At 44.2% G+C, this 12,436-nt stretch overlaps 2 protein-coding genes across 4 annotated transcripts in view; one reads left to right on the forward strand and one right to left on the reverse strand.

Moving 5' to 3' along the window:
- Positions 1–12,436, reverse strand: part of FIG4 (FIG4 phosphoinositide 5-phosphatase) — a 576,719-nt gene that overhangs the window by 557,153 nt on the left and 7,130 nt on the right. The window lies entirely within an intron of this gene.
- The window catches only part of AK9 (adenylate kinase 9), a 178,397-nt gene that overhangs the window by 6,381 nt on the left and 159,580 nt on the right, over positions 1–12,436 (forward strand). For all 3 annotated transcript variants that reach the window (XM_068231284.1, XM_068231285.1, XM_068231286.1), the window contains exon 2: positions 10,203–10,328. In XM_068231284.1, the coding sequence (XP_068087385.1) occupies positions 10,212–10,328 (117 nt within the window). In that variant the 5' untranslated portion in view covers positions 10,203–10,211. The remainder of the gene's footprint in view (positions 1–10,202; positions 10,329–12,436) is intronic.

Genomic DNA, 12,436 nt, shown 5'->3' on the forward strand with positions numbered 1-12,436 from the left:
GGTCGATTTGCCATCAGATCCGACCAACAGATAGATCCCTCTCTGATCGAATCTGATCAGAGAGGGATCATATGGCTGTCTTTACTGCAAACAGAGTGTGAATCAATTTCAGCATGAAACCGATCACAATCTGTGGTGGTGCTGCCGCTTCCCCCCCCCCCCCCTCATACATTACCTGTTCCGGCCGGCGCGTGTCCCCTGGTCTCCGCTATCACTTCTCCGTGCTCGGCTCCTCCAGCTTCACTGAACTTCCTGCCGGGGAAGTTTAAACAGTAGAGGGCGCTCTACTGTTTAAACTTCCCGCCCGGGACAGAAAGTTCAGGGAAGCTGGAGGAGCCGAGCACGGAGAAGTGACAGCGGAGACCAGGGGACACGCATCGGCCGGAACAGGTAATGTATTGCCGCTAGCGTCGGTCGTCGGGCATTTGAACGCCGCTATCAACGCACTCCCGACCCGCCGTATGGGCCCCTTAAGACTTTAAATATCATCAGCCTCATACCAATTCAAGAAATTGGCATCCTTGTTCAATATTACATCTACAGATTTGAACCAATGTATACATTTTGTCTCTGCTATGAGTCTATCATTTTGTGATGTAAAGCCACCCTGCAGGGCAGTGACCCGAAAATCATTCAAGCTGTGTCCATAGGAACGAAAGTGTGTGGGGACTGGGAGTTTAGATTTGGTATCGTTAATAGTGGACCTGTATCCGTTCATGCGTTTACGCAGAGTGAGGCATTATGCACAGTTGCACACATGATCAGATATACTAGATTAGTGGAGTCACAGTAAAACGTGCCTTTTACCCTGTATTCCTGTTGTGCACCTGGTATTGATATCCTGTCAGTTGAGTAGATGTGTCTGCAGGTCTCACACCTTTTTTGTTGGCAGGGCAATGTTCTATTATGTTGTGGCCTATTCAAAGAACTCCTGACAATCATCTGTTTTAGATTGGGTGGCTGTCGATATGCCTGGAGCGGAAGTTCAGGGAATATCTTTCTCAGTCTGTAATTCTTATGTAAAATGGGATTAAGGGGTTTTTTTTTGCAATCCTTCTTAAGATTTCCAGGTGTGGGTTGTAGGTAACAACCATTGGGACATGGGCCTCTTCCTGGTTTTGTTTATATTTCAGGAGCTGGGCCCTAGGGAGGACTTTAGCTTTCCTGATTTGGTTCTCAGTCATAAGAGGGCTGTAACCTTGTTTAATGAAAGTTTTTTTAAGGTAATCCAAGTTTTTGTCTCTGTCCACCCTGTCAGAACAAATCTGGTTGCATATAGCTTGGCTGTATATTATGGAGTTTTTTATGTGCTTGGGGTGGAAACTGTCATACCTGAGGTATGTGGGATGTTTTTATTGTTTTCAGTACATAGAAGTTTGTGGATGTTTTCCCTGATTTATATGGTGGTATCCAGAAAGTTCATCTCAGTGGGAGAGTAGGTAAGTTTCAGTTTGATTGTGGGATGGAAGGCATTGAAGTGCCTGTGGAATTGGAGATGATCCTCCTCCTCACTTATTTGACCAGATTATTAAAATATCATCTTTAAAGTGAAAGTAGGCCATGGGTTTTATTCAGCATGCATCAAGGTATTCCTCTTTGATTTTGGCTATGGAGAGATTTGCATACTGTGATGCAAATCATAAGCCCATTGCCTCACCCATCTGCTGTAAATAGAGATCCTGTCCAAAAGTGAAATCATTTTGAGTGAGAATGAATCTCATTAGTCCAACAATAGGCTTTACCGGTATGCTCTGACCCTGAAGATGTTTACGACAGGCCGCAATGCCATCATCATGGGGAATGTTCGTGTTAAAGGACTCCACGTCCATTGTAGCCAGAATGGTTCCCTCAGGCATTAAACCGATGACTGCCAATTGGTTCAGCCATCGGCCCAATTGGCAATCTTGTCAGAAACACCTGATCTGCTGCATGCTTGTTTAGTGTCTATGGCTAAAACTATTAGAGGCAGAGGATCAGCAGGACAGCCAGGCAACTGGTATTGCTTAAAAGTAAATAAATATGGCAGCCTCCATGTCCCTCTCGATTCAGTCCCTTAAAGAGACTCTGTAACATGAAAAAGATCCCCTGGGGGGTACTCACCTCGGGTGGGCGAAGCCTCCGGATCCTAATGAGGCTTCCCACGCCGTCCTCTGTCCCACGGGGGTCTCACTGCAGCCCTTTGAACAGCCGGCGACAGGCCCGACTGTAATTTCAATATTTACCTTTGCTGGCTCCAGCGGGGGCGCTGTGGCTGCTTTCCTCTCCGAACTACACGGAAATACCCGATCTCAGTCGGGTCCGCTCTACTGCGCAGGCGCCGGAAACTTGCGTCTGCGCTGTAGAGCAGACCCGACGGCGATCGGGTATTTCCGTGTAGTTCGGAGCCGACAGCCGTCAGAGCGCCTGCGCAGGAGCCAGGAAGGTAAATATTACGTCACGCCTGCACGGAGGGCTGCAGCGAGACCCCCGTGGGACAGAGGACGGCGCAGGAAGCCTCATTAGGATCCGGAGGCTTCCCCCACCCGAGGTGAGTACCCCCCAGGGGATTTTTTGAGGTTACAGATCCTCTTTAAAGAGACTCTGTAACAAATTTTTCAGCCTTAGTTCTTCTATCCTATAAGTTCCTATGCCTTTTCTAATCTGCTCTGGCTTACTGCAGTCTTTCCTAACTGCACTGTCTCTGTAATAAATCAATGTATCTTTCCTCTGTCCTGTTTGTCGGGCTAAGGCTTGATTGTGTGGAATGTGCAGGGCTGCTTGTGATTGGTAGAAGCGATACACACCCTCTGCAGGCCCCCTGCACACTGTGAATGACTCACACACTATGCTTAGCTGAGCCTATTAGAAGCTGGTTAGTTTGTTTGTAAACACTGCCTAAAACTGTTAATTACAAGCCAGGATTGCAGCAGAGAGTGACAGAAACAGCACAGAGGGGCACAGGAGAAAATAATGAATAGAATGGTATGCTTTTTATTGTAAGAATATTAGAGTACAGATTCTCTTTAAGCTAAGGGTTCCAAATTCCTTGAGCCTGGGAACCGGCCAAGGAAAAAAAACAAAAACAAAAAAAAACAAAACAAAGGAAAAGAAGAGACTTCTGGAAGTGCACCGGAAGTCATGTGTACATTTTTTTTAATTGAATTCCTTTTTTTTCAGTTGCACTACGGCTATAACGCACAGTGCACCAGTATAATAGGACCCTTGTACTTTTAGGCCTCTTTACCTCAATAAGCTGAAGGGCTCTGATTTCACCACCTGTCAGCTACTCCTGTCCACCGGCCAGACACCGCCCTATGGAGTTGCCCCTGAGCACAGCATTTGCCATGTTCAGACACAACATGGTACGTTTTTTTGCCACACGATAACACCCCAGCTTGTCAGCTCTTAACACATGTGGTGTTGCAACCGCTGCTAATCGCCTGCATTTTAATTGTACCCAAATGGCAGTCATGAGTGGCAGACAGGATGCTGAAATGCTCAACAAACAAGCAACTCAGATGTCCATAGAAAAGAGACCTCAGTCATAGAACCTGAGCATAACATGGAGATCAGATGTTTGACTTACATTTGGCTGCATTTGCTTCTCTGTGACAGATTTATCAAAAAAAAAAAAATGCAAGGAAAATTATTGCATAACTGGAGTGGTTGCCCAGATCAAGCATTTAATTGGCTGCTCTAGGCCACTGCTAGTGTTGGGCGAACAGTGTTCGCCACTGTTCGGGTTCTGCAGAACATCACCCTGTTCGGGTGATGTTCGGGTTCGGCCGAACACCTGATGGTGTTCGGCCAAACTGTTCGGCCATATGGTCGAACTAAGAGCGCATGGCCGAACGTTACCCGAACGTTCGGCTAGCGCTGTGATTGGCCGAACGGGTCACGTGTAGTGTTGGGCGAACATCTAGATGTTCGGGTTCGGGCCGAACATGGCCGAACTCCGAACATAATGGAAGTCAATGGGGACCCGATCTTTCGTGCTTTGTAAAGCCTCCTTATATGCTACATACCCCAAATTTACAGGGTATGTGCACCTTGGGAGTGGGTACAAGAGGAAAAAAAATTAGCAAAAAGAGCTTATAGTTTTTGAGAAAATCGATTTTAAAGTTTCAAAGGGAAAACTGTCTTTTAAATGCGGGAAATGTCTGTTTTCTTTGCACAGGTAACATGCTTTTTGTCGGCATGCAGTCATAAATGTAATACATATAAGAGGTTCCAGGAAAAGGGACCGGTAACACTAACCCAGCAGCAGCACACGTGATGGAACAGGAGGAGGGTGGCGCAGGAGGAGAAGGCCACGCTTTGAGACACAACAACCCAGGCCTTGCATGAGGACAAGAAGCGTGCGGATAGCAATTTGCATTTTGTCGCCATGCAGTCATAAATGTAATACAGATGAGAGGTTCAATAAACAGGGACCGGAAACGCTAACCCATCACAGATGTTCATTGTTCATGTTACTTGGTTGGGGTCCGGGAGTGTTGCGTAGTCGTTTCCAATCCAGGATTGATTCATTTTAATTTGAGTCAGACGGTCTACGGTGCTCTACTTTTGCACCTGTAGATCTGCCGATAATCTTTATAAAATGATTTGCAAAAAAAAGATAGCGACAAAAGAGATGGCTACCGAGCAGAAAAGTGTTTGGCATCGGTCCTCATTGTCTGTCGTGACATAATTCTTTGATCCCCTTGGGGCATACAAAACAGTAATTGTAACCAACGCTAGAAACTACATGCCGCTTTTCAGAAAGTGTGATCGACTGTAGTGCTTTGTTTGATAAAGGGGTTAAAGCTCTAGTTCAGCCAGGCTTTTATTTTCAATACAAATTGTGTGGACTATATCCTAGTTTGCCATGTAAAAACCTTTGTGCATTGCACATAAACCATTTTTGCATCATTCACCTAGCTAGCAGGCTGAGTTTATGTCTTATGCAGTTAGAATGAACAGCAACCTAAGAACTATCCAGATTCCTCTTTCTATCCCATTATCACCCACAACAGGTCGTTAGGGCTCAGACACACTATAATCGCTTTTCTGAGTGCTTTCAGGTCATCAGTGCTTTCTGAGCGCTCCCATTCAATCACTCCCATTCACTTGCATTAAAATATCATAAAAATTGCTGCGATCGCGTAAATTGTTTCGCATTCACGATTTTACACAATTGTTGTGATTTTTACGTGATTTTAGGCCTGGTGCACACCAGAGGAGTTTTTCTGAGCATTTTGAGTTTTTAAATCTGCTGCTAATGTTATCCTATGTGTCTGTGCACACTGGAGCAATGAGGTTTTGTAAAAAACCCCATAGCATTACATTGGGAAGAGCTTTTAGAGGTTTCAAAAGCTCTTCCCAATGTAATGCTATGGGGTTTTTTACAAAACCTCATTGCTCCAGTGTGCACAGACACATAGGATAACATTAGCAGCAGATTTAAAAACTCAAAACGCTCAGAAAAACTCCTCTGGTGTGCCCCAGGCCTTAATGTAGTTTTAATGCAAGTGAATGGTAGCGATTTTTTTTTTTTAAATCGCTCAGAAAGCACTGATGACCTAAAAGCGCTTAGGCCTAGTGCACACCAGAGCGGTTCAGTTGCGTTTTTAGGAACGCTTGCAGCTGAGGAAACGCTTGGGTAATGTATTTCAATGGGCTGGTGCACACCAGAGTGGGTCGGTTTTAGCTGAAACGCAAACTCCCAGGCTGCAGCATTTTTTGGATTTCAGAGGCGTTTCTGCCTCCGATGTTAAGTATAGGAAAAACGCTTCATAAAACGCCAGATCAGAGCGGTTTTCCAGGCGTTTTTGTTACAGTAGCTGTTCAGTAACAGCTTTACTGTAAGAATATCTGTAATCTGCTACACAAAAACGTTACCAAAAACGCTACATAATAGTAAGAAAAAATGCTTCAAAAACCGCTAGTGTTTTGCGGATCTGCTAGCGGTTTTTGGTGTGCACTAGGCCTTATAGTGTGTCTGAGCCCTTAGGGAAGAGCTGGGATGATGGTCTTTCATGGGATTACAGACCTGACCCTCACATCCTCCTCCGTGTGCTCTTCAAAAGAGAGCAGAGGGAGGGGGTGGGGAGAATCATGTCAAGGCTTTGAACAGAGGAAGATACTCCCTTCTCAGCTGGCAGCTGTATACTTTGTGCACAGATCTGTGAGTCTTGTAAATTAATTTTTCAAATGGAATTTCTCTACAACAGCTGTATCAAATCTGAAAATTGAGTAAGTAATGTCATAGGCCTCAATTCACTAAGCTTATCTCCTGTCTTTAATAACTCTACTAGAGTTGTTACCATGGTGATAAGGCATGTGGTATTCAGGAAACATTTTACCTCAGGCAAACCTAAAGTTAACTCTTCTGTCTTTAAAGGGAACCAGAGAGGAACGGGGGGGTGAAAAAAGAAAAATATTTTATACATACCTGGGGTTTCTTCCAGCCCCATAAGCCTGAATCGCTCCCACGCCGCCGTCCTCAGCTTCCTGGATCCGCTGGTACCGGGCACGTCACTTCCGGCGGACGCGGCCAATTGTCCGCATCACAGGGGCTCCCTCCATACATGTACGCATGCGGCTGCGCAGTTAGCAGCCACATGCGTATCTGTATGGGGAGAGCACCCTGTGATGCGGAGAATTGGCCGCGTCCGCCGGCCGACTTGCCGACTCGCGGCAATGACGGGACCCGGTGGCGGCGGATCCAGGCAGCGGAGGACGGCGGCGTGGGAGCGATCCGTGCGTATGGGGCTGGAGGAAGCCCCAGGTATGTATATTGCATCCTCTCTGGTTCCCTTTAAGTTAACTCTTCAATCCTTAAAATAACTCCAGAGTTAAAGACAGGCTGTTTATTAACTGCATGTGAAAATAACTACAGAGGAGGTAAAATAACTACAGAGGAGGTAAAATAACTACAGAGGAGGTAACTTAACTACAGAGGAGGTAACTTAAGGAATGAAGAGATAAGATAACTCTCTCTTATGTGGATGTAAGTTTTCTCTTGCCTTATCTCCAGCATGATCTTAGTAAATTGAGGCCATAGTCTCTTGTTCATCGTCATTACCAGTGAAGAATCCAGGGAGGTGAACTAGGATTGTAAAGCTTGGAGCTCAAGAAAGTTCTACGCGTTTTTTTTTCCTATCATAATTACAAAAAAATCTTACATAAATGTTGTTTAAAACTACAATATTACTATAATACATTTTTTAGATTGCAGGGGCACTGGCGAACTGAGGGGGCTATTCCGGGTGTCTGGAACCTCCCCCCTGCACTGAGCTGTGTATTCAGCCAGGGAAGCCCGCATAATATAAACAGCCTCATTCTCCCTCCCTTCTTACTTCTGGTGCCTCCCTCCAGCTAATAGAATGAGAGAGGCAGCCCAGCTTCCCTCACAAGAAGATGCAGCCTGCAGTGAGAGAATGTTGATTATGGAGTCCCGGACTCTCCACAGCACAGAAGTGTCAGACATGATGAAATTAGAGTGCAGGCAAGCTGGTAAATATGCACAGCATGATGCAGAGCTTGCCTGGACTCAGGGTCTGTGGGCAAACATCTGTCTGGTCTCTCCCCATTGTTATAATGACTGCATGTGTGGATACGGTGTGGATAACAAGCTGAAAAGTTTTTGACAGTCCCTAGAGTCCAGGAGGGCTTCTTTCTGACTTGTGTGAGAGACTGACAGGGACAGGAGTCCGATTACAGGCAAGTAGCCTGTGTGATGTGGGACTTCAATACAGATAGGTTCTCTGCTCCATCTCAGGCTATTCTCAATTTCTCCACTCCTCTCTCTGGGCTAGTGCAACGCCAAAATGACAATAGCAATCGCTAGCAATTTGTGAGTGTGATTTTGTGAAGTGATTTTCAGAGCGATTTTTGAATGAATTGCTCAAAAACATGCTACATGCAGTATACCTGCGATTTTGAAAAAATCACAACGCTGCTGTGGGAACACCCACATAGGGTAACATTAGCCAAGCGCTTTTCAAATCACTGTTGATTTGAAAAACGCTCAGAAGCACTCTTGGTGTGCACCAGCCCTCCCTCATTCACCTTTGTTTTCCTCTTCCCCTAGAGCTGACTGTGTGTTCTTGTCATACAGGAAAGCTAAATAAAAGTGCAATCCTGGTGAGGCAAAATATTATTATTTAGTATTTATGCAGCGCCGACATCTTCCGCAGATGCATATATCCCTGCATCATATGGGTATCGCTTGCGCTATGTGAAACTATGTAGCATATTACACTGAATTGTCCAAACTAAGTCTATCTCCTGTTCCTCTCTTGGGGAGTTGTTCCAGCGCTGTACCCCGTTCACATTTGCTGCTACCAGAAGCCCTCAGAAACACTAGTGTCCTTGAGTACTTCCAAAGATAGGCAGCTCCGTAATACGCCAGCGCACTTTTGTGCATGGGCAGTATGGAGCCACCTGTATTCGGAATCACTCGGGACATACGTGCTTCTGGACCTTTCAGGAACCCCCCCCCCCCTTAAAAATCCTGCGTTTGCCCCTGCAGGGGTATTTAAAAAATGTTTCCTAAAAAAAATTGTGTTCAGCATTGCCTGGTGGCTGGCAGACACTGTAGCCATCACCTGGAGCATAGAGATGACTGTGAATCACATACTAGATATCCCATTGTGCTCTCGCAGGTCATAGCCACAGCCCATTTAACCTTGTGAGTTCATGATTAGGATTTTTTGCGTATTCCACGATAGTGTAGCATTAGTAAGTCAATGCCATAGTGCAATATGTAGAACTTTCTTTACATCTATAAACATGGAATCAACTACTTAAACCTATCTGGTCGAGTATTCTCGTCCAGATAGGTGCCGTTCAAGTCCAGTGTTTAAGCGCCAGGTGCGCGTGACCACCACTTGAACTCGGCGGTATTTCCGTGTCGGCAGTTGGGGAAGGGAAGCAAGGCTTCCCCAAACCAATCTCAGTGCCTGTAATGAATGGACATGACCCCGATCAGGGCCCATGTCCATTCATAATAAAGGCCATGAATGAAGTAAAAAAAGAAACCCTTCCTGGTAAACTGGGGAGTGTTTCTATCGCCATCTAGTGGCGAAAAGTTAAATTACACACACTACAGCAAACAGAAAAAATACACCTTTATTTCCACATAATATATTGACGCCATACATTGTACTAGGAACATAATTTAAATGTTGTGATAGCCGGGACTAATAAAATGGGTGGGTTTTATTTATAGTAGCATTGCTTATTTTAAAACTGTAGGGGATGGAATTGGAGAAATATTGTATTTTTTCTTTTCCTTTTTGTATTTGCCTATGGCTGGTTTCACACTACTAACCAGCGTTAGCGATGCGGTGCATCACTTCCGCCGCACTGCAACGCAACAGGCCTTCAGGGAACACTGCGTTAGTTCACGGTGTTCCCTATCTGGCCACCAGCCAAGCAGGAAGTGACACACGCTTGCGGTCACTTCTTGCTTAGGGTATACGCTAAGGGAAAATGCGCGTTGCAACGTCAACTTTTTTTAAACCCCACGTCACTATAGACTAACATGACTCCTGGGCTGATGCAGGTCGCCACAGGTCCCGCAAGGTAACGTAGTTTTGCACTAGCACTAGATTGGGCACTTCTGGCGCAGCATACCGCTACGTGGGTAGTATGATCTTCCCCATAGGGTTTCATTAGGCTGCGGTAGCAGTGCCGCAATGCCCCGCAACAGTGTGAAAGGGCCCTATAAAATGCACAGAAAATAATTACTGAGAACAAGTATCCTCAACCAAAAGCTTAATTTGTGGCGAAAAAAAAAGGATATAGATCATTTCCATGTGATGAATAGCGATAAAGTTATTGGTGAATAAATGGGAGGAGCGCTGACTGGGGAAAATTGCTTCCGTCTTGAAGGTCAAACACCTGCGGGCTGAAGTGATTAAAGGGTACTTTACCAACACTACTGATAGGTTGAATGTGTTAATTTAAAACCTATATTTATTATTTCTTTTGTTATGAGATCTAGATCAAATTAACAAAAATGAGAAGGTGTTACCCATAGAAGTCGTAGCTTAACTTTCACCTGTTATCTCTGGGAGAGTAAAAGTACGCCACTAGGGGCCATAGTGGCACACTAGGGCTCCACTCCAGTTTTCAATAATCCTGCCCTATTCTCTCACGTATGCCTAGCACATTTAACAGAATACATTCTAGGGTTCTACTTTGGAGGTTTATTTATGTGCGTATTTTGATTTTAGGATTCCACAATGGCTCCCCAAGATGACATGTACCTCCACCCTCTTGCTGATACATTTGATGAGGACGAAGCTGAGAGAGCCTTCCTTTTGTCTAAACCTACCTGTTTCCTTATTGTTGGAAAACCAGTAAGTAGCATGTCATTTAACACCGATGTAATTTACTTATATAAAATTGCAGTTGAAGTTGCACTGAATTAGAAGTTGGACTTACTGGCTCGTTTTGTCATCCTCATAACAGTATTGTTCACTTCTTCAGAAGCAAGTCTCCAATAAGGAGTTCTTGGATATGAGCTTGAGTCTAGGACATGATGGACCATACGTTTTATATAAATTGCCATTCACAAGAGGTCTCCCAAAAAGAGGGGGGACACTTCATGCAGTATAGAAACACAGATAGAGGATCACATAGAGATCTTATTATTTGTTTACAATTGGGTTATAAACGAACTGCACCACTCTGTACAGTAGCAAGCCTTACTTTTTTAAATGGTACTTTGCTGCCCTCTGTAGGACAAACTTCTTTTTCTCAGCTTAATACACGTCACTGTATGTAATTGTGCCTTTAGTACTTGCTTCCCTCAAATTTATGCCTGTTTTCAAAGTTAAATATTTTAGCAGTAAGCAATCTAAGGGCACTGCCTAAGGTAAGGGGTTACAAATAAGTGAGATTATTTTTCTTGCAGTGTTTCTTTCAGACAGTTTTTATAAAACTTTCTTCTTCTTTTCCTTCTAATCATTCTGGTAAATAATTTTTCATTTGATTTTCTAGTTTCTTCTATTACTTTATAGTATATCTGTTTTATACTGTCTTATGCTATCTTTTATGCTGTCTAAAGGCCCGTACACATGCTCAGCCAAACCGCTTGATTATCTTGTGAGTTTGGTCTGTTGGACGACAATTAGGCGTGTGTCCCATACAGTCTAGCAAAGGACTAGACAACCAACTGCTTATAGGCAGTGAGCCCGATCCAACTGGCGGATCAACTCACACTACTGCTGCTACCGTGCAGTTGGCCACGTGTGTACAAGTTGTTTGAACAACTTGTACTTATTTTGAATGCAGCAATATTGTGCAGTCCGTCATTCCGCTTGTGTGCAAATGAGTTAATTGTTCAGGTGGTTGGTTGGTGCACAGAAAATACAGGTTGTGCAATCGCTTGGTCATGCGGTCTGTCATGCTGTGCCATTGGACATGTGTTTTTTTGGACGTGTGCAAGAATTTGCACAGGTATCTTTATATATGGTCTTACAGTGATATTTAAGGGATTAACTATTAACCATATCTTTCTTCTCATTGTTTCTTTGTTCAGCTTCTCCTGTTGTGTCCTTCAGATTTTGCATATTTCAGCTTTGCATAATTCAATATGTAATCTCTGCATTTGTTCTGTATTTGTTGTGTAAAGGCAGGTGGGCTTATTTTTTGCACATACTACCGTATATCTGCTAGTAAGTTATCTCGCCACTGTTTGCTCCTCAGCTTCTTCCCCCTCTGTCCAAGTATCCATGCTACAGGATGGGCTGCTACAACAAATCTCAAAAGAGATCTGGTGTACTTAAAGAGGAACTGTAGTCAAAATAACATAATTAATTAAATTGCATATTTTTTTGAATATTATTTGAAAATTATTTAGTCAGTGTTTATACATTATAAAAACTTTCCTCTCCTTGATTTAGTTTCTGAAATGCATCACAGACATCCTTAGTACTGGCAGGTGATCTCTGTAGAAGGTTAATTTACAGGCCAGTAGAAGAGATCTCTGGTCTCCCAGAATGTTCGGGGGGAGGGGAGGATTGGGAATTCTATTATTTAGTCAGCACTGACATCTTCCATAGTGACCTTAGGGCTAGTTCACATTGGGCGCTTCCGGGTGATTCGACGGGTGAAATCTTGATAGAATGAGAATCACAGCACAATCACCCCCACAACGCTGCATGTGGCGCGTTTAAGATTTATTGCAAACAATGCAGTGTACATGTATACATAGGGATATAATAACAGCAGCGCTTTGCTGATCGCCGGGGATCAACAAAGCGCTGAAAATAAGAAGGGGCCCGGGGTGAACTAGCCCTTAGGCTCTCTGCACACTGCAAATCCGTTTTGCGATTCAGATTCTGATTTGCAATTACGATTTTCCGTGAATACAATCAACAGAAAAACGGAAGAAAAAATGCAGCATGCAGTAACGATTAAGAATCGGATGTAAAAACCGATTAAAAATCGGAATCGCGGGGGG

Source organism: Hyperolius riggenbachi, chromosome 4, assembly GCF_040937935.1.
Source record: "Hyperolius riggenbachi isolate aHypRig1 chromosome 4, aHypRig1.pri, whole genome shotgun sequence".
In the NCBI taxonomy this organism is placed as follows: domain Eukaryota; kingdom Metazoa; phylum Chordata; class Amphibia; order Anura; family Hyperoliidae; genus Hyperolius; species Hyperolius riggenbachi.